Here is a 16998-nt window from a genome sequence, read left to right as displayed (position 1 = left end):
CCATTATATGAAATTTTATTTTTTTCCTATCAATCTTTTTTTAAAATATTCATTTATTCACATGTGCATACATTGTTTGGGTCATTTCTCCCCCCTCCCCCCCTCCCCCATCCTCCATTATATGAAATTTTAGAACAGGAAAATCTAACTTGTGGTGGAAAAATATCTGAGTAGTGTCTGTGTCTGTGGTGGTAGCCACAGGGATTGACAGAGAAAGGCCATGAGAGAACTTTCTGGAGTGATAAGAGTTTTGATTACAGAGGTGCATGTATTTATCAAAAATCAGTGAGTATACATTTAAGATTTGTTCATTTCATTGTATGTAAGCTCTACAAAAGAAGAAAAAGAACTATAACCAAATATTGAACTTCAGTTAACGATGTCCATGCTGAATTTAGTAGCATGCTACTGTCTGTAGTTTACTTTGAAATGCATTGATAGAAGGTGAACCAATGAATGAATTCAAGAATTGATACATGGATGGATATACAGTCATGCCCTGCATAACATTTCAGTTCATGATGGACCACCATATGACAGTGAGCCTATAAGATTATAATGGAGCTAAAAATTTCCTATTGCCTAGTGATATTTTAGTCATTGTAATATCACAGTGGGATGGATTGCTCAAGCGTTTGTGGTGATGATGGTTTAAACAAACCTACTATGCCTCAGTAATAAAGCATAGCACAGGAGAAATGGATAAGGGTATCTGCACTAATCATAACAGTCCCTTCATGTCTGCACCAATCATGCTGCAGTCATTATGCAAATGAAAGATTGTGCTTGAACCAATCACAGGTCTTCTGTTGAACTGAAGTGCTCCTCCCACACCTGTCTGAGTAGAAGTGGCAGTTTACAGTAGTTGGTATTCTTTTGGGTCACAGCACCTTTCAGAAGGGTGCTTACAGACTGGTGGAGTGGCTCAATGCTAGAGAAGCATGAAGCCCTGAGTTCAAATCCCAATACCATCAAAAAATTATCTATAAAAGGTGCTTACAACAAAGGTTTATCAGTAATAGTACTTCAACAATATTTAACAAAAAATAAACTTTCAAAAGGATGCTTACAGAAAAATAAATAAAAGTATAGCACATAATACTAGAAAATGATAAACAATTGTGTTACTGGTTTATGGATTTACTATGCTATACTTTTAATTATTATTTTCCAGTGTATTCTAAAAAATGTTATTTAAAAAGAGTTTACTGCTGCATGGTGTGCTGTGTTCCACCAGCAGTGGCCTCATATATCTTCTCTTGATTGTTTTGGGGTCCTGTTGAGTGGCTGACCTATACTGTCAGGCTCATGCAAGCACATGCTGTGATGTTCACACAATGTCAAAACCGCCTGAGGACTCCTGTCTCAGAACATGCCTCTGTTGCTAAGTGACATGTGACTGTGATTATGTAATACTAACTTAGCATGAACAGTGCCATGTTCACAGTAGAACCTCCAGGAGGTTCTGTATGGAAGGTCAATATATGAGTGCTCACTCTGAAAATTTTCACAAAACACTATGGAAAGACCGTGGATACTCAAGAGTCTCTTTGGGGTCCCTGGACTGGATGAGAGCAGTGAGGGGGACAGTGGCAGGTCCTCTTTGGAATGGTGAGAGGCACCACTGACTATTACAAGCAAGGGTAGAGGGGAGCTGTTTGTAGAGCCCCCTCAGAGTCACTTCCTTCTATGGTGTCCTCCCTGTCAATCTGTACCTGCCTCACCTGGTCTCCCACCACTGTCAAAATGAGGGGTAGCCTCTGGGTGTCCCCACAAATGTCTGCCACTTTGGAGAGATTTCAGAGTACCAGGAAGTTCTCAGCCCATCTTTCCTCACTCTCCCATCTGTTCCCCTGCCCTCTCCAAACCCCAGGCCTTGTCACTATGAGGAACATCCAACTGTTCTACTGAAGTGGGAGCCCCATGCAAGCTGAACAGTGTCACTGCTATGTCACCAGCGCATAGAGCAGTGCCTGAAAGAATGGCCTTCCTTAACATAAAAACCAGAGTAAGTAAAGTGTGGGGATTTAAGTGGATAAGCACAGGCAGATTGAATGAGTAAAACCTGGATTGTAGGAGAGAGGTGTGTACTGTGATGGAGGTTAGTAACCAAGACAAAAATAAATGAGCTAGAACTTTCCAAATATTTACAATTGGAATACTGCCTTTGGCACATCTCAAATCTATCCTGGAAAATTTGCTAGGAATATAGATTTGCATATGGGTGAGAGTGTGTCATGCTTTCAAAATGATGGAAACAAGCCCTGCTCTGCTATCTGGAAAAGAAATGAAAGGGCAGAAGATTTGCAGTCCAATGGGGAACAAGTTTCCTGAAAAGATGGAACCGATGCTGCCGGGGAATTTTACTATTCTTTCAACTCCTTGTATCTTGGAAAAATTTCAAACTAATAAGTTGGAGTGAATGCTGTTAGTCCTATAAAATTCCCACTCAGGGCTAGAGATATTAAAAAAGCTGCCCTGGTTTTCTACAGTGTGTGAGGACAAATTGAGACATTAAAAAAAACTAAGAGAAACTTCAGCAAAATAGTCTAGGATGCAGGAGCTTGTGCTTCTGAGCTTTAAGATAACCTACAGTTTGAATAAAATGAAATCCCACACCATGATCTAGTGTATTTTCCATGCTTTTGATCAGGATTATGAAATCATATTTCCTAATGAGTGGTTCCTTTAGAAATTAGTTCAATGCATTTGGGTCATGGAGACCAATAATCTGCTTCCAAATAAAAATAATAATTATAAAAATACACAAAAGAAAAAGAAGCATAGTAAAGCTCTTCCTAAGTAGAATTTAAAAAGGTAATGCATTTATGGGCATAAAACAATGAAATACAAACAAGGTACAATAGGGAGGACCAGCAAAGGGAACAATTGACTGTTTGGAAAATAATAAAAAACCAGACAAACATGTAGTAAGAATGAGCAACAGCAGCAAAGAAAGGAAATGGCCAAGAGATGATTTTAGGACCAAGAGGACACAACCACAGCTCTAAAGAAGTTAAAAAGATTATAGAAGCCAGCCACAGCACATGCCTGTAATCCCAGCACTCCAAATGCAGAAGCAGGAAGATTGCAAGTACTAGGCTAGTCTGCACACATAGTGAGACCCTGGCTCACCCCTCACCCCCTCAAAAAAACATAATTAGAGAATAGTGTGAAAAACCTTACACCAAAAAGTTCAAAAGCAAATGGATAAGTTCCTAGAAAAATACAACCCATTAGAACTGTCACAAGAAGGAACTATCTTAAAAGAATTAAGTTAAATTAATAGTTAAAAGTTTTCTCCTAAGTTCAGATCATTTTGAAACAAATTATTGAATTTTTCCTCAGATTAAGGAACCACTTCCATGATATCTCTATCTGACCAGTAAAACTATGACATAAATAAAACCAGGGAAATATAATAATGGAAAATAATAAACCTTTAAGTATATAGTGCCCCGATGCCAAGAAGTAAGATGATGCTATAGTATGACAAAATTGAGTGTTTCTTAAGTATACCAGATAGTTTAACATTATATTTACAAAGGTCAGCTACTAAGTTAACTGAATAAAGAAAAAACATGTGTCTATTTCAACAGAAGCAAAAAATTCATTTGATAAAATTTATTGTGTAGGGTTGGGGGAATGGCTCAAGTGATAGAGTACCTGACTAGCAAGCCTAAAGCCCCAAGTTCAAACCTCAGTACTGACAAAAATATTAAAAATAAACTTATCATCTAGAAATGACAAAAATGTACTAAAAATATCAAATAGAGCTTCTTTAAGAAGTATCAGAAAACATCATTCTTAATAGTGAAATGTTAAATGCATTACTTTTTAAACCAGGAATAAGACAGAAGAAGGCTTGCTATGACTGCTCCTATTCAGATTGCATTGGAGGCCTCAGCCTTTGCAGTAAGACAGGAAAACAATAAGAGGCTAGAAAGGAAGAAATAAAAAAAATCACTATTTGCAGATGGTATGACTGTCAGTGGAAAAGACCTATAGAAATGTTTCTTTAGGAACATAGATTTAATTTTTTTTTTTTGACTCAGGATCTGCTAAGTAGTCCACACTAGCCTCGAACTTGCCATCCTCCTATCTCTGCCTTCCAAGTTCTGGAATTAGGCATGCACCACCATGTCTAGCTAAAAGAAATGGTTTTAGAGTTTGATTTATGTATAAAAGCCAACTGCATGTGTAATAAATGAGTAACAATAAGAAACATAGTCTAAGATAGTCTTTTAACAATAACAAGCAATTATAAAGCAAGTCTCATTTATCAAAGGATATACAATGTATAAAAAAATTAATAAAACTCAAGAAAATACTTAGAAATCTAACATCTTTGAGAAGACCCATGAAACTGGTCAAAAAATTTTCAGAAATCTGTAAATTAACATTTTCTAAGAAAATTCCACAAGGTTTTATAAGCTGCAACACACACACACACACACACACACACACGCAAACACGTGCACATGTTTTAACTGTTTGAAGTGTAGCGTTCACAGGCGTTAGCATATTCACATAATTCTTCATCACCTCAAACTGAAATCCTGGACCTGTTAAATAACAACTACTTATGCTCTTCTTCCTTTAGCCTCTGAGAACCACTTTATGATTTTTTTTTTTTTTTACATTACTGGAGTTTTGAACTCGATCTTGCACTTGCAAGGCAGGCTCTCTACTGCTTGAGCCAAACCTTCAGTCATTTTTGCTTTCGTTATTTTTCAAATAGGGTATTGTACTTTTTGCTCAGACTGGCCTTAACCTACTTAAGCCTCCCTCACAGCTGGGACTGCAGGTTTGTACTACCATGCCTGGCTTGTTTGTTGAAAAGGGTCTCCTTACTTTTTTGCCCCAGGCTGGCTTCAAACTGTGATCTTCCTATTTCTGTCTGTCTTCCAAGAAGCTAGGATTGATTGCACGTGTGAACTACAGCACCCAGCCCTGTCTTTATAAATTTTAATATTCTAAAGTAGTTCATGCAAATTCTTTTTTTTTTTTTTTTGGTGGTACCATGGTTTGAACTCAGGGATTTGCACTTGCTGGGCAAGTGCTCTACCCTCTGAGCTATGCCTCCAGATCTCATACAAATTCAATCCATTAATATTTTCCTTTTGTGTCTATAGACTTTGTTTTGGAGAAACGTGAGTTGACTTCTCTTTGGATAATATTCCAAAACTTATATTGGCAAAATAACCAGTACAATTCTGAATTATATTTCCAATATTAAAATATCAACATATCATAGTAATATTTCATGGTAAAACCAGGGTGATTATGACAATGTATTGTTGGATCAAAGATGCATAAACAGCCTAGGAACAAAATAGCCCCAAAATAGGCTGCCACAAATATGGACATTTAATAAATGCCAGAGTGAGCCCTGCATTTCACTAGGAAAGGACAGTCATTCATTAAACGGTGCTAGGGCAACTTTTTCTCTTAACTGGGTAAAAAATGAAATTAGATCCCTTTCCTCAAACCATAGACAAAATTTCCAGTGGATTCAAGTATTAGATATGAAAAGTGAAGCTCTCAAAAAGTACACAATTCATGAACTCAGAACAGACCAACAAAAGTATTAAATATAAAAGATGAGGTTGATAAAGTATAATTTTTATAATGTAATTATTGTAACTATCTTTTTAATAATTGCTATAATTTGACAATTTATGCTTATCAAAAGATACAATAAAGTATATGATAAGCCACAAACTTGAAAAAGATAATTGTAACATCTCTAATCACAAAGAGTAAAGAACTTTTAAAATCATTAATCAGAAGACACACACAAAAAATAGAAAAAATGTGCAAAAACATAAACAGAATTAATATGAATGGCAAATTAACAGGTGAAATCATGTTCCCATTTAATAGAAATGCACTTAAGAGAAATAAAGCTTGCAACCTCAGTAAAAAAAAACACTTTTTTTGTATTGACAAAATTTAAGTTTGGCAACACCAAGTGTTGGTGAGGATAGGATATGACCCTACAAGAGCGTGCTGCTGGGAGGGGTGTAGATTTTTTAACCATCTCGAAAAATACTTTGGCAGACGCTACAACAAAGCAATTCCACTCCTAGGCAACACATACCCTAGAGGAGTGTTTTCAAACAAAAGTTTACAAATCACTAATGGGCCATGAAATCAGTTTAAAGGATTGAGATCAATATTCTTAAACAATAAAATTAAGGCCAGTGCTGTGGCTCACTTCTGTAATCCTAGCTACTCAGGAAGCAGAAATTGGAATGATCAAGGTTCCAGATCAACCCAAGCAAAAAGTTCTCAAGACCCCATCTCAACCAATAAAAGCTGGACATGGTGGCTCGAGCCTGTCATCCCAGCTATGTGAGAAGCATAAATAGGAGGATCACAGTCCAGGCCTACTGGGGCATAAATGTGAGACCCTATCTAAATAAAACAATAAAAACAGCTAGGGGCATGGCTCAGGTGGAAGAGGGGCTGCCTAACAAGCATGTCTTGAGTTTTAAACCCTAGTACCACCACAAAAAAAAAAAAAAAGAGAGAGAAAGAAAGGACACATAGGAAGGAGGAAGAGAGAGAGAAGGAGGGAGGGAGATGGTGAGGGAGGGAGCGAAGGAAGGAAAGAAATAAAATTTTAAAAAACACCAGGCAGCATTATGAGAGCATTGTTTCATGGAAAGTTTGCTTCAGTTGCATCCGAGCTGGTAAGCCCTGTGGATGACCAAGGTGATTTAAAATGTACTGCTTACATTCTGAGTCATGTCAACTAAGTTTGAAAGCCCCGTAAAAACAATTGCATGCTCCCCCAGAAAACACAAAGTGTTTTTCAAATCAGCATCATGCAAAATATCAAAACACTGAACACAGCTCAAATATCTACTGATAATGAAGATTAAAATGGTATAAGAAAATACCACATTGCCTATCCACATTGATGAAATATTATGGGATATTGCAAAGAATCTTCTCAGCTATATACAATGACTTGGATAAATCCAAAACATAAAATATGAAGTAAAAACACTTCATATTAAATTAAAGGATACCACATATATTATGCATTCTATCTAGAGCTTGGAGACAATATTAAAATTGAATAAATAAAAATAACTAAAGTATGGGTCCTGAATGCAGACTGTCTAGAGTCAAATCATGAGCCATGAAACCTCAAGCAAAATACTTCACATCTGTGTCTCAGTTTCCTCATCTGTGAAATGGAAATAGGAATCTATCTCATGAGGTTTTAGGATTAAAACCTGTAAAGTGTTTAGAGCAGTAGATAGACAATGAAGAAGAATACAGGCAGAAAGAACAGAGTCATCAATGTTTTAGTTCTTAAATTGGGTGGTATGTGTGAGCATTAATTTTAAATATTCACTATTTTTATATATATCACATATTAAAAATATCAAGCAAGAGTGAGTTGGGCCATATCAAGGCTCTATAAATTTAGACTCAAAATAAGTCTCTGAAGGTAGGCAACCATGACATTCTAGGCAATGCATACCTGGTTCTCAGCTTGTCAAACACAGGTGCTGTCCAGCTCTGGAGCAGGCCAAAGAGTGGATTTTCTTCATACTGTGTGGTATACTGGGCCAGCAGTTCCCGGGCCACAACCTGTGCAAAGTTTACCATGCATCAGCCATGACTTAGAATGCAAAAACAAAGCCAGTGTGTTTAAACACTGCAGCCACTTGTGGTCTACTTGCTATTAGCAAGGTTCTTGGAAGGAACAAAATGCAAGACCCCATCCTTCTAAGGGGTCTCCTTTCCCATAGCAAATGTGTGGCATTCACCCTACTGCTCCCAAAGATCACTTTGCCTCCCCACTATGGCCGACTCCTAACTAATTCCAAGCTCTTCTCTCTCCTTGTTCTTGTATCAGCCTCCTGCTCTGGCCCTGGGACCACCTATTTTAGTTGGCACATCAAATGCGATCCACTCATCTTCCATGGAACAAATGGCTGTCTGTTCCCTTGTCTGTCTTTGGCATTCTCCAGTTGATAAAATCTTTGGGGAGTAGTATTAAAATGTACAAATGAAGCAATCTCCCTTCTTAGCAACTTTAAAGTTATAATTTAGGTCTAAAATACTTGATGCTTTCCAGATTCATTCAAGTATGTCCATTGCTTACCCACAGCACAGGGAAGTCCAGTGGATAGTTTGCAATAGGCAGTAGATGTGTGAGTAAGGGTAAGGTCACAGTGGCCTAACATGTGCCCCTCCCCCCAAGTCCTGCAGCGTGAGGGACGTCCTGCTCATCCAAGCAAGATGAGCAGAACCACACTGTGTGAGCCCAGTCCAAACTGCTGACCTACCAAATCGCATGCTAGCAAAGTTTTATTGTCTCTAGGCACTAAGTTTGTGGGTGATTGTTACTAATCAACAGAAAACTGATTCATTTTCTTTCAACTATCAATTTTAGAATATTTCCAAGGTTTCACAGCATGCATGTTTTGCATGTGGGTTATATATAGTTGCATATGCTTTCATTCAACAGTATATCATAAGTGATGCTTTTCATTTGCATTGTTACATAGGATTCTAGTTATATCTTTGGTGGCTGCATAATATGCTTAATTTAGATAAATTAAAGCTAATTAAACATTTCCATTCAGTAGGATATTTAGGATGCTTCTAATTTTATACAGTCGTAATAACCTGAATATTAACATATTCATTCAAATAGCATTGTCCTTTGGCACTGGTGGGCAGAGTCAGGTGTGCAATGCATCGGACAGTCTTACCAGCAGTGGGCTGTGCTATACTCAGTGTTCTATTGAAGGCATGTGGTCAAATTCATGCAGGCTACTGAGAGCCCAGAGCCTGATTACTTACCCCAAAGCTGTTAGGTTCTCTAGTTCCTAACAGTTCCAGACCATGGAAAGATTAAGCTCCCCTTTCCCTTTTAAGTTAGAGGTGTTTTAGGCTAGTACATAGGGATTCAGCCATTCTCTACTCTACCATTGCCATGGCAACCCATGATGTTCCAAGTTAAGACTGGTCCTTAAGTGTGGGCCTCAATCTGCATTGAAGGCTGCCATGGTAATTCTATGTATAGCTGCAGGCATTGATATGTCTAACTATAATTTTGTTTTTGCTTTATTATAAAATTCCTTTGGTTTCTTTGAAGCATTGTCTTGAGTTTTTGAAATTATGTCTTTAGATGGGTTATATGATCCAAGATTTCATTTTAAGGTAGTAAAGGAAGTATTATAAAATATCTATCATAGTGCATTAGGTCCAGTGGGATTGAAAAATCACTGTTTTATGGGTCAAAGAACATGAACACGTTTATAACAGCTGTTGCTTTATAAAATAAGTGTGAAATCAAACACTGCCAACAACTTAGAATTAAAATTGAAATGATATAGCAGTCAAGTTTAATTTCACTAATATATCACTAGGATTAGCAATTTACATTTTTATTCTTGCTACTCTATTAAATTTATGATGGCTCTATCTCCCTCTAGCTATGAAAGCAGCATCATTCAAAGTATTAAAGAATTGCTTTCTCTGATTCCCTCCTTCCATAGTTGCCTTTATTTCCCTCTGTAGCATTTATTCTACCTGATGACATAGAACAAAACATGTTGACTAGTGAATAGTTTTACACTACCTGGAATACAGGTGCAGGAGAGCAAATGTATTTGTTCTTGTACCACCAGACAAAGTGTGACAGAGTGGGGGGTTGGGGAGTCATTCTTGAAGGAGTGAATGATTACACTCCCTTCCTGTTTTCAATATCTCATCCCTTAGTGGCTCTGTTTGACTTTGCCACTACTTTAGTCTTTCTGACTTAAGCAATTTAAATTGGGAAAATTAAGTCATCCTAGCTAGAATTAAAATTAGGATGATATAATAATCATTTTCTGTGCTAAACTTAAAAGAGGGAGAAATTGGGTCCTGGCTAATGTCACAAAAGCATTTGGAGTCTTTGCTCCTTTTCTAGGTCATGAGACAAGTCAACATGACTTTAAAAATGAGGTAATTTTCTGCTATTGATGCCCCCTCAGTGAAAATGTAAGTGACTGAAACTATTAGCTACCACGGGATTTGGGTGTTACAATCTCTAGATCCAGCTCTAAGGGAGGCAAAGGTAGATCACACACCTCAACTGAGCATGCCACACAGATGTGTTTGCTTTCACTTCATAGAGGTATCCCTAAATATCATATACTATGGTGTGTGTTTCATATTTTGGTGGTTTTTTTTTTTTTTGAGGCAGGGTCTCACTATGTAGCCTGGGCTGGCCTCAACCTTGTGAGCCTTCTGCCTTGGCCTTCCAAATGATGAGATTATATGTGCATACCACCACACCTAGATTAGTTCTTCAACTTTTCAAAAACAATCACAGACTCACAAGTAGTTGCAAAATTAAAGTAGTACAGAGAGTTTGTCCATAGCCATCACCTAGATCCCCCACAAGTGACCTCATACATAAAAATAATGATTACCAAAACTAGGAAATTCAGTAACATTTTTATTCATGGGATCTTTCAGTTGGAGTAGAGATTTCATTATTTACAATGAACTTCATATGTACTCTCTATACAAGAGTGAATATAGAATTTTTAAACCCGTTGAAAACACCATAAGAAGGGAACTAAGGTAGAAAGAAAAAAAAAAGAGAAGATGAACCAACTCAGGTTATAATACATATAGACATGGAAATGTCACAAGGAAATTCCCTGTGTAGCTATCTTAAGCAAACAAAAATATCTTTTTTTTTCTTTTACAAAATTGAAAAACAGGAGGATAGAATAGGTCCTGCCTGGAGTGGGGGAGTTGGTACCAGTGGGAGGGGGAGGGGGAAGAGGTAGGGGAAGAGTGTAGGAGGGTAAATATGGTGCAAATACTGTGTACACATGTATGTAAATATAAAAATGATACCTGTTGAAACTATTCCAAGAATGGAGGGGGGTTAAAGGAAATATATTTGATAAAGAACTTTTGTAAATGCCACAATGTACCTCCACCTAGCACAACAATAAAAAAAGAAAAAGGATTTAAACATCAAAAAAAGGAGGAAAAATAAACCTCATAGTAGATGCTTTCATAAAATCAAATACTGTTTTTTTTTAACACATCCTTATCCAAATCTGGAGTTTTCCTTATACTCTAAGACAATTTGGTGATTCAATTTCTTTCGATATGATTGTGAGTGGTGTTTTTATGACTACTGATGACTATCCTAAGACAGTTCTCTGGTTCTAAATGTGAGTACTCTTTATTTTCTTACACACCTGCCTAGGAATACTTCTTAAGAAAATTCTGCAGTGACTGAGCAGTCAGAGCAGTCATGGTCTTTTCTTTTAATAAAGAGCACATCTGTAGGAGGAATCAAGCAATCTGAAGCCATCAATTGGAAACTATGACTCTGAGCAATTGTGCAGAATGATGACATCAGAAACATGCACTGATAATAAATAGCATATGCATCATGCAACCCCGATTATGTAACACCAATAAAAGTTTTTTTTTTTAGGTCAAATCACTTTTCAAGGAATCTATGAAACTGCTAGCATTTCTATGCACTATTTTGCTGATTTATGCCAGGTACAGTGACATTTGCATTAAAAAGTCTAACAGGAGTGTTTGCTGCCAAGGCAGAAACATTAGAGTCAATTAGAACAGAAAAAAATATGATTCCTCAGGAAAAACCACTGAGTAGTCATTCTGCTACAAGGATGAGCCAGATTGTGGGCCCACATTCAGGTTTGCACCATGCAGGATGATATTCACTTGAAATGACTGTACCTATAACATCAAGGACACAAATCATGCTCTAGCTACATAATTGGGGACCCAGTACAAAATGAAAATGGGTCTTTTGTTAAAAAATTACTAAATATCTCAAGATGATGAAAGCAGGAGCAATAAATGAAACAGTTCTTTCTGAGGATGGGGTCCTGTGCCACTGCAGAGCTCTCACTTCAGGAAGCTGGCCCTGGTCCTCAAGGTTCTGTGGAAAACACCTTGTTTATATTTGGACACACAAATATTGCATGGGACATACTTATGCTAAAAAAAGATTTGTTGTTTATCTGAAATATGAATGTAACTGGGTGTCCTATATTTTTATTTGCTCTATCTAGCAACTCTGGGTTCCTGAAGGGCAGCTCAAGGGTGTGAAGATCAGGAAAACAGCAAATGAGCTTCTCTGACTAAAGAAATGTGTGTGTGTGTGTGTGTGTGTGTGTGTGAGAGAGAGAGAGAGAGAGAGAGAGAGAGAGAGAGAGAGAGAGAGAGAGAGAAAGAGAGAGACAATGAAGAAAGAAGAAGGAAGAGAAGGACAGCATGGCAGGAGGGAGGAGAGGGAGGGAGCAGAGATGAGGAGAGTTAAGACTACTGTAACACATAAACCAAAATGTATGTTGCTCTGAGTGATTCATGAACCTTAAACATGATATCGACTTTTAATAAAGGAGAATGGATGTTTAGACCCAGCTAAAATTCATGCACAATTCAATCGAAGAGTGGGGTTTTTTGGTTATTTTTAGCTAAATATGGGCTCAATTAAACTTATCTTCTCTGTCTGTTCCCAAATGGACAATAAAAGTACATCCTTTATGGTTTCTTTCTTTCATTCCATCATATTTATGAAGCACCTACTGTGTACAAGGCACCTACTGCTGAGAATACTGGGAACTAAAGAGATGAATAAAACACATCCACCCCTTGGGAGCTTCTAGTCCAGTAGGAAAGGTCAGCATGTGAACACAGGACTATACTTGGTGGCATCTAAAGGGCATGACAGGCCCCAAAGTACAGTGACCCAAGAGTAGATCTTTCTACTGTGAGGATCAGGGAGAACTTCACTGACAAGGGGCTTTGGATCTGAGCCTGAAAGGATGGAGAAACTTCATTCATGTGTTCATTCTCTGTTCATTCATTTATGCAAGACATAATAATAGTGATGGCTATTTTCTTTGAACATCTACTAAGGCTAAGCTCTGTTCCAAACTCTTCAGGCCAGGTGCCAATGGCTCATACCTGTAATCCTAGCTACTGAGGAGGCAGGGATCAGGAAGATCATGGTTCAAAGTCAGCCCAGGCAAATAGTTGGAGAGACCCTATCTCGAAAACCCCTTTACAAGAAAGCGCTGGTGGAGTGGCTTAAAGTGTAGGCCCTGAGTTCAAATCCCAATACCACAAAAAAAAGAAAACTAATTTAATGTAATGCCTCTTCAGCTAATTAATACAAGCATCTTATTGCCCACGTAAGACCACTAAGGGCTAACGAGCTTAAGGAAGTTGCCAGGCTCACACAGCCAGAAAGTGGAAGGGCTAGGAGTTAAACCCAGAGTTCTTAATAATTCCACACCTAAACTGCACTTACTGTAGTCATGTTTTGAGAGTACAAGGAGAGTGCAGGGACCTGCAGTGTGGTATGCTGGGCAGACAGGCCGGAAGAGACAGCTTGACAGCATGTGCTGAAGTGACAGGTAAACCCACAGCGCAGTGGGCACAGAGGGTGTGGCCCACTCACAGTTGACCTCAGCTCTGAACCTGAGAAGGTCACAGAGGGAAGACACATCTCAGGGTTGCAGGAAGATCTCCTGTAATGGTACAGAGACTGATGTGGAGGGACAGGAGGCTTCCAGATGAGCCATCTCTACTGTTCCCTGTTAGAGCTGCTGAGCTACAGACTCCATAACTGCAATACAATGGTTGTGGCTTTCTGCAGGTTTGTGTGCAGCAGTAGATGACTGGGACAGGGAGTTCTCCCAGTCCCTTTCTCCTTCTCTCTGCTTCCCTTCCCACATACCTGGACCACACTAAGTCTTCCTGCCACAGCATGTAGCTCTCATCCTTAGCTGCTGTGGATTGGGCCACATCCAGCTGACCCTCCTGGAACATGCCCAGGCTGTCTCATGCTCCAGTAGGAACCAAACCACCACGTTATACAGAAGCCAGAGCTGCATTTGGTATGGAGCTTGTAATCTAATGACCACTTAATCTAAAGACAGACTTAATTGCAGTCCTACTGTGTGCCCAACACTATGAGAGTAATTACAACCCCATGAGGTGCAGGTGATGCCCCCATTTTATAGGTGAAGGCTTTCTCAGAGAAGCTAAGATGGGGATTTCACAGTCAGTGTGGGTAAAACAGAACCCAACTGTTTGACTGTGGGGCCACCCTCCTGGCCTAAGTGGGTGTTCTTCTTCCAATACCCCCTCGTCTGTAGTCTCTAGCAAATGGGTCCAAACTGAACTCCCAAAACTAATGAGTGCACTTTCCCCAGTGTGGTTCCCTTCTCCCACTTTCTGCTCCCATATGGTCCTCACTTCTAACAGGTTCCCTGCATGCAAGTGTGACTCATTCCCTCCTGACACCCAACACCTGCCCACAATCACAACACCAAATTGTCCAGGGTAGTTGGAGTAAATGTTTTATGTGTCCTTTTTTGTAATTGAAAAGAGAAAATAACTGAAGTTTCAAATCTGTGATGAAATAAATAAATGGCAATGAAGAGAACATTAAAAAAGTGATCCTAAGTTTTCTGCAACTTGAGTAAAGTAGAAACCCCTTCTGAAGAAAAAAAGAAAATTATCCTTTAATGTTGACTTAAGTTGTTTCAAATTACAATGTTACACAAACATGTTCAAATACAAAGCTAGATATAAACACCTAATGTTTATAGCTCTTGTTCAACTATAAACTATGAAATCAAATACAAGCAAAACTACAAAACCAGTGAGATTCACATCAACAGCCCTAATAGCATGTGGCAGATTGTGCTTTGTACCGTGAACTTGGCCCTCCCCAGTCATGGGGGCTCCTCTGGATGGGTGTTCCCTTGACTCTACAGGCTGAGGCAGAGGCCTCCCTCCTACCACTTCTCTCTGTGGCTGTGAAGCCCTCCTTCCAGCAGCAAATCACACTATCCCTTAGCAGTCACTCAGCACAAACACATGTTTTTGGTTGTATCAAACTTTCCTCATTGCTTCCTGGTGATTAAGGTGGTATGATTTGGTGCTAAGGGCTTAAAGATATAGAAGTCCCTCCCTTATCCACAGTCTCACTTTCTCAGGTGTCAGTTACCCATGGTCAACTACGATCTAAAAATATTAAGTGGAAAATTCCAGAAACAAATAGTTCATAAATTTTAAATGATACATATTACAGTATATTGTTACAATTGGTCTATGATGTTATATTTAGTTGTTATTGCTAATCTCTTACTGTGCCTAATGTATAAAATAAACTTTATCATAGATGTGAATTATAGGAACATATTGTATCTAGGGTTTGGTTCATGCTATCCACGGCTTCAGGCATCCACAGTAGGTCTTGGAATGTTTACCCCATGGATAAGGGTGGGATTACTATTCAAAGCAAAGGCCAGAAACCCATGAGAAACCCTGGTCCTATGATTGTTATCCAAAAAAATCTTCACACCCCACTTGGAATATTTGTTTATAATATCATCAAAATTTAAATACACAATTAATGCATTGTTGTTAGGAGCCCATAGATCACAACTGGTACAACAATGCAAAAATCAGTCTCATTGCAAAACTCAGGATCTGCACAGAAAATGAAGGCATCTCTCTGGAGAGCAGAGAAATAAACATGTGGCCCTGATTCAGAAGACTCCCTTTCTCCAAAAGCTCACACATGGAGTCCTTGAAGGGACCTTTAAATATTTAGATGCTGCAACATGTGGTATTGAAAACTTGATGCCAGCTTTATGTATGGGTCAATGGATTTAGAAAGAGAAAAACAGAATGTTTGTTCAAATTACCTTGGCCAGCTTTTAAAAATTGTCCAAGTATCTCCAAATTCCCAAAAATGAATTATCACATTTTGAAAGCACTTCACATCAGTTCTATCCCCTAAACAGATCTTCTCCCATATTTCCAGTGCCCCTGCCTGACCTGGAACCACCACCCTCCCAAAACCTGAGTCTCTCTGGGTTCCAAATACATATGCTTGGCTGTCCATCTTTCCATCATGGCCTCCAGGGCCTTCATAAACCAGGCCTCTGCTGTCTCTCTGGCCTCATTTCACATACCTCTCATCTCCCCCTAATTTTTCTCCTATCATCATGGGTAATTCTAAGATCTGTAGATCTTAGAGAAGGTCCCTTAAGCTACTTTCCTCTGGTTTTGCTGGACAAGGCAGGCAGTCAGCCCTTGGAGAGGTCCTCAGAAGAGGAAGGCAGCTGATCTTTTAGGAGAGCAGAACTGTTACCCAGAGCCCTGTCATTGTCTGGAGCAGATCCTGTTGCCTATGAATCTCAGTCCCATTAGGATTGATGCCATTCAGTTAGGTTCACTCAACCTTTACTTCTGACTTTTTAGAGGACCTGCACTTTTCTCCTGGCATCTCAACATCTCTGCTAGCTGACTACTGGGGCTCACCTACAGCCAGAGGGCTGGGGCCCCAGTGAGATTGTTGTTTCTGGTTCACTACATGGTTGCTTCCTGGAGCAGAGGAAGTCCTGGTTCTTCAGCTCAAGGTCCAGTCCTCACCTACTGTTTTACCAGGCTGGTTCAGGGTCTCATCCAAGTACATAGTGTCTTTCTTTCTTCCTTTTTTCTTTTTGTCTTTTGATGGGAGAGTTGAGGCCATTTAGTGTTAATATTGAGAGGTATGTGGTGATTCCTTCCATTTAGTTGTTTTTTTCTGTATAAGGGTTTGTGTGTGTTCAATTAATTCTATGCTACTCTCTAATTACTTGTCTGCTCTTCTCTTGAGATTTATTAATTACCATCTTTTCATGCTTATGTTTGTTTTCATCTTCTATATGTAGGATTTCTTTCAGAATCTTGTGTAGTGTTGGTTTAGTGGTCATGTATTCTTTTAGTTTCTGGTATTCATGGAAGGATTTTATTCCTCCAATTTTGAATGATCCTAGTATTGAAACTGTTTTCTTTCTGTGCTCAAAATACCTCACTCCATGCCTTTCTTGCTTTTAAGGTTTCTGTTGAGAAATCTGCTGCTACTTTGATCAGTTTGCCTTTATACATTATTTGATTTTTCTCTCTTACAGC

At 38.8% G+C, this 16998-nt stretch overlaps 1 protein-coding gene across 1 annotated transcript in view; it reads right to left on the bottom strand.

Moving 5' to 3' along the window:
- The window catches only part of Acoxl (acyl-CoA oxidase like), a 353884-nt gene that overhangs the window by 97411 nt on the left and 239475 nt on the right, over window positions 1–16998 (bottom strand). The window contains exon 14 of the mRNA XM_074050254.1: window positions 7502–7611. Within this exon, the coding sequence (XP_073906355.1) occupies window positions 7502–7611 (110 nt within the window). The remainder of the gene's footprint in view (window positions 1–7501; window positions 7612–16998) is intronic.

Source organism: Castor canadensis, chromosome 12 (genome assembly GCF_047511655.1).
Source record: "Castor canadensis chromosome 12, mCasCan1.hap1v2, whole genome shotgun sequence".
Classification (NCBI taxonomy): domain Eukaryota; kingdom Metazoa; phylum Chordata; class Mammalia; order Rodentia; family Castoridae; genus Castor; species Castor canadensis.
This window is presented reverse-complemented; position numbering and strand designations above follow the sequence as displayed.